Raw genomic sequence first — 12971 nt, forward strand, 5'->3', positions numbered from 1 at the left:
GCTATCTCCAAATGTAGTAATAGCATTGTAAGTAATCATAGAATGTTTCAGGTTTGAAGGGACCTTAAAGACCCTTTGGTTCCCACCCCCCTGCCCCAGGCAGGGCCCCCTCCCCCCAGCCCAGGCTGCTCCCAGCCCCGTCCAGCCTGGCCTTGAGCCCTGCCAGGGATGGGGCACCCACAGCTGCTCTGGGCAGCCTGGGCCAGCGCCTCGCCGCCCTCACAGGGGAGAATTTCTTCCTAATATCTCATCTAAATCTCCCTCTTTCTGATTACAGCCATCCCCCCTTGTCCTGTCACTGCTTGCCCTGGTAAAAAGTCCCTCTCCAGCTTCCCTTTAGGTGCTTCACCTTTAGGTGCTGGCAGGTGCTGTAAGGTCTCCCTGGAGCCTTCTCTTCTCCAGGCTGAACCACCCCAGCTCTCTCAGCCTGTCTGCACAGGAGAGGTGCTCCAGCCCTCTGGTCATCTTCGTGTCCCTCCTCTGGACTCGCTCCAACAGGCCCATGCCCTTCCTGTGTTGGGCGCCTGGAGCTGAAGGCGGTACTGCAGGGGGGTCTCATGAGAGCGGAGCAGAGGGGGAGGATCCCCCCCTTGACCTGCTGGCCATGCTGCTTTCGAGGCAGCCCGGGGTACAGCTGGCTTTTGGGGCTGCAAACACATTGTCTGGCCGTGTTGAGCTTCTCATCCACCAGCAGCCCAAGTCCTTCTCTACAGATCTGCTCTCAGTCCATCCTCTGCCCAGCCTGTATTGATACTGGGGGCTGCCCCGACCCACGTGCAGGACCTTGCACCTGGCCTTGCTGAACTTCACGAGGTTCACACGCGCCCACCTCTCAAGCCTGCCCAGGTCCCTCTGGACAGCATCCCTTCCCTTCAGCCTGTCAGCCGCACCACACGGCTTGGTGTCATCAGCAAACTTGCTGCGGGTGCTCTAAATCTCACTGTCCATGTCCATAACAAAGATGTTAAACCACACCAGTCCCAGTACCAACCCCTGCGGAACCCCGCTTGTTACTGGTCTGCAGCTGGACGTTGAGCCTTTAACTGCAACTCTTTTGAGTGCAACCATCCAGCCAATTCCTTATGCAAGTAGTCCATCCATCAAATCTGTGTGTCTCCAGTTTAGAGAGAAGAATGGTATGTGAGACAGTGTCAAATGCTTTGCACAAGGCCAGGTGGATGTCATCAGTTGCTGAATGAAGTGGCATGAGTGAAAGAAGTGTGGTTATATTTGACATCTCACTGGATCTATGTTATCCTAACAGAAAATAAGTTGTTTGCTGAAGAATTATGATGTGCTTTTCTCTTGACAGATGAGTGGATTTAAATTGAGATGCTTGAAAGTATTTTTTGCATCCCTTAGTGTATTTCTCTAAGTACAGATATGCTTTTATAAGAACAAAAGATGTAATATTGCATGGCCCGTATTTTGCATTAAATAGGTACTCTGGGAATGTTTTAAAAAAATTTGTGTGAGGTATGTCTTGTCGAAACTTCATACCCTGCTTTGATTCTATGGTGAAAGCATTACAGTCTCTATAGTGTATGCATTTGTAACCACGAGGAGTCTTCATAATAGCTACCTAAGCTATCTACATCTGTAAGAAATAACACTGTAACAGGATAAAACAGTGCTGAGGAAGTGACAGATTTTGGGGATGGGAGATTGCTTTTGGTGGCCACCACACTAGCCACGTGGAGCTTGGCTGCCTGCTGGCAGTGGATGGGCAAGGGGAAGGCTCCAGGCTGGAGTGATTGGAAAGTAGTCAGGTCTGCACTCTGAGATTGGTCCGGGATATAAACCAAAGTGCAGTGGGAAATTCACCTCAGAAGTGCACCTCTGATCGCAACACCCATATGTACTTGTCCCTTTCTGCTCCTGTGGGATGCTGCACAGTGCCATTACACATTACAGTTCATTGCTGGCACAGAATAGTAGAAAATGATTTCAGGATTTGCTTGAACAGAGGGAAATAGCATGCTTAGTCATTTTCTTGCCTGAGTGAATTTGACCAATGGATTAATTTAACGTGTGCAAAATGTGGGAAACATTGTGTGCTAGTTATAGTTTAACTTGTAGGATACTAATTACAAAACAGAGATAAACGAGAAAATGTGCAGTTCTTGGCTAGTAAAGAGCACCATTGTAATGTAACGCTTAGTGTTTTGTGATATTTTGCCTATCTAACAACAGTTTCAAAATATGCATCCTGGAGATAACCAAAGTTTCTGAAAATGGGGCTTCTTTCACATGCTCATCCTTAGAACAATATAAGTAATCAAAATGAAACAAAACACTGCATAATTCTGCCACCCCTAACAAAATCCCAAGCCTAAATAATGATGTTTCTGAATGTTAAACTTCTGGAAATTTCCACTGTAAATGGAAGAAAGTTTAAAAGTATATTTTTATGGGAATCATCTTACTAGCAATTCATTTTGAAGATGATAAATATACATTATCTGTTATGCTAGGAGATGAAACAAAGCGAGAGCTCTTGTAGCTAACTGTATGAATTATGTTTTTCTGGCTCTTCGTGGTTTTCATCTTTGAAAATTTAAAACTGGCAAGGGAGATGTAAATGACTGTTACCAGCCCTTTGCCTCAGAATAGCATAACACTGGGGAGAAGAATTCTACACTGCGAACAGGGGAAAGTACTAACTTTGCTCACTTTTCTTAAATTGTAGCCTGTGGAGGACAGAAGGAGAGTTCGAGCGATTCTACCTTACACCAAAGTGCCAGAAACTGATGAAATAAGGTACGTTTTAATAATAGTAGCAGTTGTGAAATTTTCAAGAGTATTTATAAATACTGATGATTGAAGTATGCATTCCTATGCGAATACTGCCCAGTTGCATCTTAACACAGGTTAAAGGATGATGCTTCTTTGGTTTTTGGTGGGTTTTTTGTGGAAATAGCAGTAAGATTTTTATTCTCAGTATATTTGTTTGTATTAAGTATAAGGCAAGTTACATTAAGTTTTTAGAAGTAAAATTAGTAGTATAGTTTGGGAGTATGTTTTATAAAGCCCAACATTTTTCTCCCAAGAGTGTAAGTCTGTGTATGGAAGAATTCAATGCAGAATGCCTCATGTGAATGTGTGAAATGAATATGCTAGGCTTTTTTCCCCTTAACTACCACAGAACTAACTAATGGCAGATAAACAGTTCAAGCCAAACCAATTCTAACCACTAGAAAGAGTATGTGAGCCTGGACTACTCGTAAATGGAAGAACAGTGTATTTAATGCCTGCTTTGAAATAAGAAAAAAGGAGCAATGTTAAAAAAGCTTTGCCTTTATAATGTTCTAGTATTCATTTTCTTACCTGTGCTTGGAGACTTGATGACTATTTTTTCCAGGTTCTCTTCTCTGTCCACAAAATGGAGCAAAAATGCTTCTCTCTTCCCCTCTTACTACCTCCTTTTTTGAAAGAGTCTGTATTGAACAAATGATACTTTTCAATTTGTAATACCTCTTACTTTTTAAGATCTTAAAAAATTACTGAGTTGATAGAACGGTTTGGGTTGGAAGGGACCCCAAAGATCACCTCGTTCCAACTCCCCTGCCATGGGCAGGAACACCTTCCACTAGACCAAGTTGCTCCAAGCCCCGTCCATATGTGTATGTATATATATGTGTGTATATATACACCATAATTTATAGTTCTTCGTGATAGAGCTGATGGAGGGTGCTCTTGCTGTATGTCACCCATTCTTAGGGTTTAGGTTCATTAGCAGCTGAATTTATTCTGTGTTTTCAATAATGGTTTGCTGTTTTTTGTCCTTTAATTCTTGCTGTTTGCTTTGTGCTTGAGTTAATGCCTTTTCTGTTAGTCTGATACTTAAATGAGAGAAATGTCATAGAAATTTGCTATGTAGCTTTGGACTCAAATAGTAGTTAATGACCTTCAATACTTTATTACTGTTTCCTGTACCCTGATACATCATCAGACTTGATTGAGAAGTCTTGCTGTGCTATAGTGAAAGGTTTTCATGTGACCTGAGTTTGGGATAACACTTTAAGGAGTAACTTCTACAAGCCTTCCAGAAAGCAAACTCCCTTAGACATGTTAATGCTTCTTATTTATGCTTTTCTTGTAGCAAATTGCATAGCTTCTCTGGTAACTGTTCTGTACTCTCTTTGTAACACTTGGCTTCGTGTGTGGGAACATAAAGAATAGATAAGGCTTTCATTATATGAGATTAGTTTTCGATGAAAAGAGTATTATTTTCTTTTCATCTATTAATGGTATTATTAATTAATGGACTATTAATGGTATCTCTGGTTATTTTAATTGTGTTTAGTATTTGATCCCTCTTGAGAAAAGAACATTAGTATCTTTTAATATTGTTGTGGTGTTATTTTATATGTCCTTAGCACACTTCAAAGTTGACAGAAATGAACCCTGTGTTAGATGCTAAATGTAAATTAAAAGCATAAATACTTAGATAGTAGCTACTTAACTGAGGAAAATTATACATGATGTGCTTGTGTTATTCATACATTTTTCACAAACAGGTTTTCTCAAATATTTTGCAGCAATTTTACTTAAGAGTTCATTGTATTCATTAAACTTTGTATTACAATTGTATCCCTGATTTAAATCTTGCTGTAATCCTATTCAGTTTCCTTAAAGGAGACATGTTTATTGTCCATAATGAATTGGAAGATGGCTGGATGTGGGTTACAAACCTCCGGACAGATGAGCAAGGTCTTATTGTAGAAGACCTGGTAGAAGAAGTGGTAAGTAATTTTTATATTGTAATTTCTTAAATGAATAACATTCTGGGGGTAAAATAATATTGGAATAAACCAAAACTAATGACATTTAGTTGCCTGTTTTCTAGTTGTGTACTTTTCTAAACCTAGTAATTGGATCTCCTAATTTTGAAATAGTATAACAAACCTTTAAGCCTAATTCAGTATCAAAAAAAGTGCTTATTCACATATTGTCCAAAGAGAAGTACAAATGAATGGTACTCTAAACTTACTAGGCAGTTTCCTAAACTCAGCTGTCCTGGTGAAGAATCTGCTACGCATTTAATTTCATGTCTTTATATTTGCCATGAAACGTTCACAAACTGTACAGAATGTAATTTTGCCTTGTGGTAGATCTTTCTCTTAAGGATGAACTGTTATGAATGTATTGATGAGTTAGTTATACCTACAAGGGCTTGTGTGGGCTCAGGAATCTAACGAGATGACCTGCAGATAATTCAGTTGTTTTAGGGGAACAGATGTTTTAATATACTTCAAAAGGAAAAAAAAAAAAATTCAACAAGCTCAGCATTGTTTTGGAGTCCAGTATTACCAAATATTTTTGATAGTGTTTTCCTGCAGAGTACGTCTGTTTTGCTAATAGCAGTGTTACCTGCAGATGTTACCTACAGATCCTCACAGATCTGTCAGGATGTCAGTGCTAAATTGAAGTGGCAGTACTAGACTGTTGAACTGTAGACTAATACATCAGTGGTGAAGTTAACCTTAGGAAAGCTGGGATTTTAAAAAGATACTGCCTCTGAAGAAGGACTTGAAACATGACAGAAGCAATCCTCTGAAATAACATATTTTGGCTGAATTTCCACTTAGTAAACAAAGAGGAAAACTTCTTTTTATAGAGCTGCAGTAAACCCCTTAGTTCAAAAATGTCTCAGACTACTTAATGTTTTTTCTACAGAAGGTCTTAACCCATGAAGTTTTATTTTTTTAAAAAAACTGAGCTGTACTCTTGTCATGCACTTAATATGTTAATTTTCTCATTAGGGAAGAGAAGAAGATCCACATGAAGGCAAAATGTAAGGATTTTTGTTTTGTTATTAAAAGCAATCATAACTGTTTGTATGGGGTTTCCCAGCTTTTGGGAAGGTGAACCAGAGAGATTTATTTTTTCATCTCGAGACTTTTTGACTGTACTAGCTGCTGAAGATGCATGGATAATTAACATGAAGGAGTCCTGTGATAGGAGGTATGCCTATTGTAATGGGTTTTGCAGTGTTGAAACCTTAGATGAGTGCCTGTATGATAATTTTCAGCCAAAATATGCACAATGGAGTATTTCTTGAAGATATTTTTTGCTTTCGAGGTAACTTTTTTTCAGATCTGCGCAACTCTAAATGCTGGAGAGAGAGCAAAGTACCATTACAAAACAGAGTGTGATAGAGCTTGTCTCTGTTAGCTTCATGTAAGAACTCCTAAGCTTTAAAGAGAAAACCAGAGGACTACAAGATTTGTTCTGTTTGCTTAAATACTTAAGAATTTTAAAATATTGAATACAATTTAGAATCAATGTAGTGGTATGTCAAGCTGCTGATATATTATTTTTAGTAGTAATGATGAGTGGCAAATGAAAGTTCCAAAAAATTTCTAGTAGCTTATTTCATCTGTCCTGTTTGTTTGCCGTATTTGCACCTGCTGCCTGTTCTCTGTTGCCCAGTGTGTGGTGTCCAAGAGGCTGATGGGTGGAGAAGGTATTTCTTTATAGGAGAAAGAAAATCACTGGTGTATTTGTTGTTTGTTTACTGTTTGGTAGTGTTCTGCTAGACAAACGGTATGCCTTCAAATGTAGGATTTTGTATTTATTCATTTGCAAAGTAGTTTGTAACAGATGCTTGGAGTTTTGATACTAGCTGTCCACAGTTATTTGTGCCACTCGAAAGGATCCTGGGGAGACTAGTGATTCCTTCGAACATCCCAGCAGCCAGAAATTGTACTCTAAAGGTAGTATAGAAAGAAAGTCAGAAGTAGAGCTCTTTTCTGATACATAAAAAGGCCATACTTTTTAGCTTTACTTTAAAGGTACAGAATAAGCTATTTAGTTGTAGCGTGTCAAGCTGTTCTGTATATAGTCCTAAGTATCAGGCTGAGACTGGACAGAGGCTACTGAACTTTTTTAGGACACTACTCTGACACAGGACTCTGGGAAGGAACAAGGTGTGAGATCAAAGCAGTTAGTATTCAATAGCCTAACAAAGCTAGGTTTTACTTCCACAGCAAAATTCAGTTTGAGTTTTTCCGTAGCGTTTAACCTCCTTGTTTGAGCTTTGGATTTCATGATTCTAGTAAATTGCTGTAGGAGACTGACTTTAAATAATGCCTGTCAAATTATCTACCATTTAGACAATTTATTTTAATCTCTAAACACAGTTGTATTTGAACACCAACTCCAAGTTGTTGGGACATTTTTATTGAAATTAATGTATTTGTATACCTGTTGATGTTAGGTTTTTCGTGCTGTTGGTGGAACAGAATCATTAAGTAGCATAATCATTGATTATCTCATCTATATGTATTAGGTCTTTTTAAATAAAGATCAATTCATAGGTGCCAGAGCCTTGGATGTCACCACAGCCAAAAAAGAGAGCTGATAGTCTTGCTTTCTAATTTTTCTCTTCATCTTTGTTAAGATGGTTCCATGGGAAGATCTCCAAACAAGAGGCTTACAATTTGCTGATGACAGGTATTTGTATTTCTGATTGAAATACAGTGGTAATGTAATGGCACAAACTGATCCTATTCATATTAAACTGTGGCAAAACTTCCTTTTATGCGTGAACATACATGAGTGTCTTAATCTGACCAACCCCTATGGTTGTTACCTTGTTAGAATACCACATTGGAAGAAAATATGAGTATTGAGTATGTTCTCAAATACAGTCATTTTAATAATTTTTGGTTGAAGTAATTTTTTAATCAATGTGTAATAAATCATTTCAGTGATAGATACGTTCATCAAGATGCTGTGGAGAATATCCTTCTATATACTTAAAGGAAAATATAGTAACAAGCTTTTTTAGCCCTTTAAGAGAACAAATATTTCCTTAAATGAAGATTTGTGACCCATATTGTTGAACAGCATACTTCAAATGCTAGAAAAGAAATTGTGAATTTTTGAAAACGTGTCAAACTTTTTTTTTTTTGTATGCTGTTGTAAAGAAGTGGCAAAGATGGGGCTAGGTTGCCAGCTACAGCTAAACCATTTTGCATTAATTTCGGCAGTTCAGTACTAGTTTATCTAGTTTGAGATAACTGTTGGAACTTACCTAATAGACTTTGTATTTCTTCAAGTGTGCAATTCTTGCTAATTTATGTGGGAATAGATTTGATAAGGTCTTACATATAATGCTAAGAAAAGTAACGCTGTTATGGTATCTTTTCAGTTGGCCAGGTGTGCAGTTTTCTGGTGAGGCCTTCAGATAATACACCTGGTGATTATTCACTTTATTTTCGGACCAGTGAAAATATTCAGCGTTTTAAAATATGTCCAACATCAAACAATCAGTTTATGATGGGAGGCAGATACTATAATAGGTAAGTTTTGATGGTAGAAGGAATTGTGCATGTTTTATACATGCGAGAAGAATTTGTGTAACTTGCTTCTGATAACTGTTTACTGCTATGATTTTAAGACTGTAGTTTTCTGAATGGTATACTAAACATTTTCCCAAAGTTGCTTAGTAGTTGTAACTGATCAAGTTCTTAAAGCTTGCAGCAGCCTAAGTGTGGCTTGTTGTCTTTGAAGTATTTGTTGTCCTTCAGCAAAGCAGTTTCTCCAGACTATTAATTGTGGATAGCATGGATCATGTGGATCGATAAATTGTGGATCTGTAATTAAGAGAATGCTCTGTTGTCTTGGAAGCTACTATTTGTATTCTTGTCTATTTGAAAAGGGAAAATAAAAATGTTAATTTGATCTAAGACGTTCAGTAGGGTTTTCGAATAACAGAAATGGGTATTTACAAGAAAGAGGGAAAAATACCTTCGATGTTGGAAAAAGTCATTAAATTGCGTTGTAATGTGTGCATGATACTTGGGTCAGAAGTACAGATGGCTTCATTTAGAATGACCAAACCTGGGATGCATTTGTTCTGTGAGTTGTACAAAAATACAGTAACTTCTGCAAAAATAATAAGAAATAGCAAGAGATATGTTTCCCCTTTTGTGGGAGAAGCTATCAACACGGCTTAGTCCTTGATAATCTTGTTTTTAGAGTTGTTGTAGATGCAAGACTTCAGTTGTGAAAACTTGCCCCATCTTTTAACGGAGGCCGTTGCCTGCCTCACAAAATCGGCACTTTTCCAAACTTGCTCACCTAGAACCAGGGCATTCTTCATCCCAATAGAAAATTTGTCTCACTTCCAGCTTGGTTTCTGAGTGGGTAGAGATCCAGCAGCTGGTGTGTCTGAGAAAATGTTGAGGAGGTTTCCTAACTAAGACGTTCAGTGGACATTTTCATATGACTTCAAATGGATGATGGTGTGAGGTTAACAATTTGACCCTTATGAGCCTGTGCATATCCCGCACTCAGGCTGCTTGAATAGCTGCTACATTAGTCAGTCTGGCCTCTTGACATCCTCATTGAAAACCAGGCTAGCTGCCCTGTCAGCCTTTCATGAAGGTAAATGCTCTTTTGCCCACTCTCTAGTTACCTGGCTTATTAGGAGGATGGTAGGTTAGGAGCCCCCACTCTAGGTGATGTCAAATTAGTTAGGAAATTAGTGGAACTCTGATTATTCCTAAGTGGTTTTACAGCGTTATATAGTATACCTTCAGAAAGTTAATATAAAGTATGTTATTCAGATTATTTCAAAATACAGCGTTGGATTCACTTGAGGCATGTATGTATATGAATAACATTTATCTGAAGAGTGTGGTGTTGAATAGAAAACAAGATTGTAACTTTAAATAGCGCTAAGTTATGACAAATTGCTTTTAGATTTTTTTTATATATATATTTTGGTACCACTGTATGGTACCTGAGATCTTCCTCAGTGCGAAGGAGAATATGCATTTAAAATGAAGCTTTAAAAGGCTTCATTTTTGTTGCATGTTTTGGAGAGTTACTGTTATACTCCTAGGCTCACATGCAGTCCAACTTAGTATGTGCTGCAGGCTGGTAAACGTCCTAGAAGTTCAAACACATAATGAAGTATGTAACAGAAGATAAGGCCTGAAAATGAAGATGCAAACTGCCCAAATTCTGTATAAGATCTACTGCAGAGGACAGTAAGTGAGGAACAGGAGAGAGGGAATAATGACTTTGTGGGCTTTTTAATTCTTAATAAATAGTTCATTTAACAGGGACACTGTGAGAGAAAAATCTTTAAATATGTGAAGACTGATGTGGTTTAATTGTAAGGAATAATCAGAAGTGGCTGAAAAACAACAAACAGGGCACTGAATCCGTAACAGAGATACAGAAAACAGAAGTTCATGCAAGATAATGAAACTATTTATAAGCATTTTTTGGTGGCAGAGTTTTGTCTTTGTGGCTTCTCTAAAAATGAAGTGTTTGCCTTTGAGGTGAAAATTTCAGATTTAAGAAGTGCTGCTTCTTGTTTAAATGGGTTTATTTGACAGTTTCTATTAACTGTAAGCTTTTTTTATATTAAGCTGTTTCCATAAATGTTCTCAAGGTATTTCCTTTGATATCTGTTGCTAGAATTAGGATCTTTAAAATTATTGTCCTTTGTAGTACAAAGTAGTATTTTTAATGTTTTTCTACAGTTTTTAAAATTGTAATTGGGGTAAAAGATAAAATGAAAGCAATCTGCTCTTTGGTTGCAGAGTATTGATTACAGTTATAGTGTCAATAAATTGTAGACCAAGATTTTTCCATAGAAAAGTAAGAAGGTGAAGAATAGTAAAGGAACAAAAAATGGAGGAAGTTTGGTTTATTTCGCCAACATTTTGAATACTCAGAAATGGGACTGGAATCACAATAACCTCTATAAGCAACAGTATGTCTGCATGTATTGCAGAAGAGTTTATTCTCGGTGATCATGGGCAAGGAGGTCCTGGGTACAACTCAGGAATCTCATATTCTATGTCGTGTAGGATGACTTATTTTTTCCACCAAACCTGTTCCTTTTGCATGTGCTTCCACCACTCTGTATGTAAATTACTTTAAAACTTCTGTTGATGGGTATGACCAACAGGCTGAGTTTGAAGTGTGTCATATTTTGTTGTTTCATTCTTTTGTATCAGCTCTGCAAGGCAACTTACCTCTAGTCTTATAGTTGTCCACTTGAGGGTCCAAATACATAGTACCTGTATTGCACACATATTGGAGGAATTATTTTGACTATTGAAGGAGTATTTTCCCATGGACTTCAGTGAAGCATTTAACTTCCGCGATCTTTGTTTATTCTGTGGGTAACAAATTACTCCATTAATCACCTTTCTGCATTTTAATGGAAAAATTTGCGAAACTTTCTTGGTGGCTGTATGAAGTCTGGTTGGGGTGGAGTTGTGTTTTATTTACAGCAGCCAGTATGGTGCCATGATTCAGATTTACAGCTAAAACAGTGTCAATAACACAGCATTTGTTATTGACACAAGAGCATTTGGCTTTTGCGGAGAGGTGTTTGCACAGTGTTGCCTGCACAGTGTTGAGGATTTCCCTGGATTCCAGAGAACCAAACTGACCAAAGAGACATGCTCAGCAATAAAAACTGGAGGGGGATGTTTTGTCTTCCAAGGTGGCTCTCAGCGAGATGGTCTCAGTCTCCTGTGAGAGGTGGTAACTGATTGCTTTTGCATCAGTGGTGTGCTGCCTAGCCCCTGCCCTTCACTTATTAAATTGTCGTTACCTTGGCCCATGAGCTTTGTCATATTTGCTTTTACTATTTTCACCCCTCCATAGGCCTTTCCACAACCCCCTCTTCCTCCCCCTTTTCTTGAGCTGTTACTGTTGAGCATGACATCATGTGGCAGGGAATATCCCTTTGGCCAGTTCAGGCCAGCTGTCCTGCCATGTCTGCGCCCAGCTCCTTGCCCACCCATCTCCTGCTTGCAGGGTGGGTGCAGGGGAAGCAGAGTGGGGAAGAAGGAAAACCTTAACACTGCAAGTATGGCTCAGCCGCAGACAAAATAGTGGTGTGCTGCTGATGCAGGGTTTCAGTCACACATCTAAAATGTAGCACTGCATGGGCTGCTATGAAGGAAATCAACTCTGTCCCAGGCAGACCTTGTATAGTCGTGAATTCAGTATCTGTGTCATGAGATTTCAGTCCAGAGGTGTGCACTTGGCTTTTACTATGAGGGTGATTGAACACTGGAACAGGTTACCCAGGAAGGTATGGCGTCTCCATCCTTGGAGATGCTCAGGATGTGGCTGATGAAGGGCCAGAGCAACCAGCCATTTTTGACCCTGCTTTGAGCTGAGGGCTCGGACTAGGTGGTCTCCAGAAGTGTCCTCTGTGCTCAACCGTTCTGTGAATAACTTCTGTATGTTCTCACGGTGTTTTTCTGTAAGATAGCATTTATTAACATTTCAGTTCTGACTTTAAAACATGATAGGAAAAGCATACCAGTCCATTCTGCTGTTCTTTTCTTTTCTCTATCTGCCTTCTTTCCAAAAGTCAACTTACGTAACAGGTAGCATTCAAAAAACCCTGTAAATCGAGGGGTTCTACTTTATTTCTAGTGATTCTATGTCAAAGGAGAGGATAAGAAACCTTGGCCCAATAGTTTATGGAATCAACAAGCTTTCACATTATCTTGAAATTGAGAGACAGCACAATTTGAAAAAGTTGCTAGGCAGTTGGAAGATAATTTTGTTTCAACCGGTAGATGGGCCAAACAACATGAGTTTAATGTTAATTCTTTATCTTCGTATTTTAACAGTATATAGAATGATGTTGCTTAGTTCTGCCTTCCGGATTCTTTGTTATTTGAATTATCAGCTGTTGGAATAACTCTTGATTCACTCTTCAGCTGTTAAAAAAAAAATTATACTGCTCATTGTGGTGAGATCCTTTTAAAATTATCCAAGTAGCTGAGACCTGAGGAACTTAACAAGCCCCGTGCTAAGCATTTTTAAATTACTGAAGTGAATGTAATGTAGTATTGAGATACATCTTTATTTCCATATATCAAACAGTTTAACTTTTTTTTTAACGTACGTTCCTTGATGCATTTTGTGTAAGCAGGATTTTTGTTGCTGTCAGACATTGAAGGCGGCTGTGATTC

General features: G+C 38.6%; 1 protein-coding gene across 1 annotated transcript in view; it reads left to right on the forward strand.

The window, feature by feature from the left end:
- Positions 1-12971, forward strand: part of RASA1 (RAS p21 protein activator 1) — a 67585-nt gene that overhangs the window by 20004 nt on the left and 34610 nt on the right. The window contains exons 4-8 of the mRNA XM_055790461.1: positions 2690-2760; positions 4628-4745; positions 5766-5797; positions 7406-7458; positions 8159-8309. Of these exons, the coding sequence (XP_055646436.1) occupies positions 2690-2760; positions 4628-4745; positions 5766-5797; positions 7406-7458; positions 8159-8309 (425 nt within the window). The remainder of the gene's footprint in view (positions 1-2689; positions 2761-4627; positions 4746-5765; positions 5798-7405; positions 7459-8158; positions 8310-12971) is intronic.

Source organism: Falco peregrinus, chromosome Z (genome assembly GCF_023634155.1).
Source record: "Falco peregrinus isolate bFalPer1 chromosome Z, bFalPer1.pri, whole genome shotgun sequence".
Lineage (NCBI taxonomy): Eukaryota > Metazoa > Chordata > Aves > Falconiformes > Falconidae > Falco > Falco peregrinus.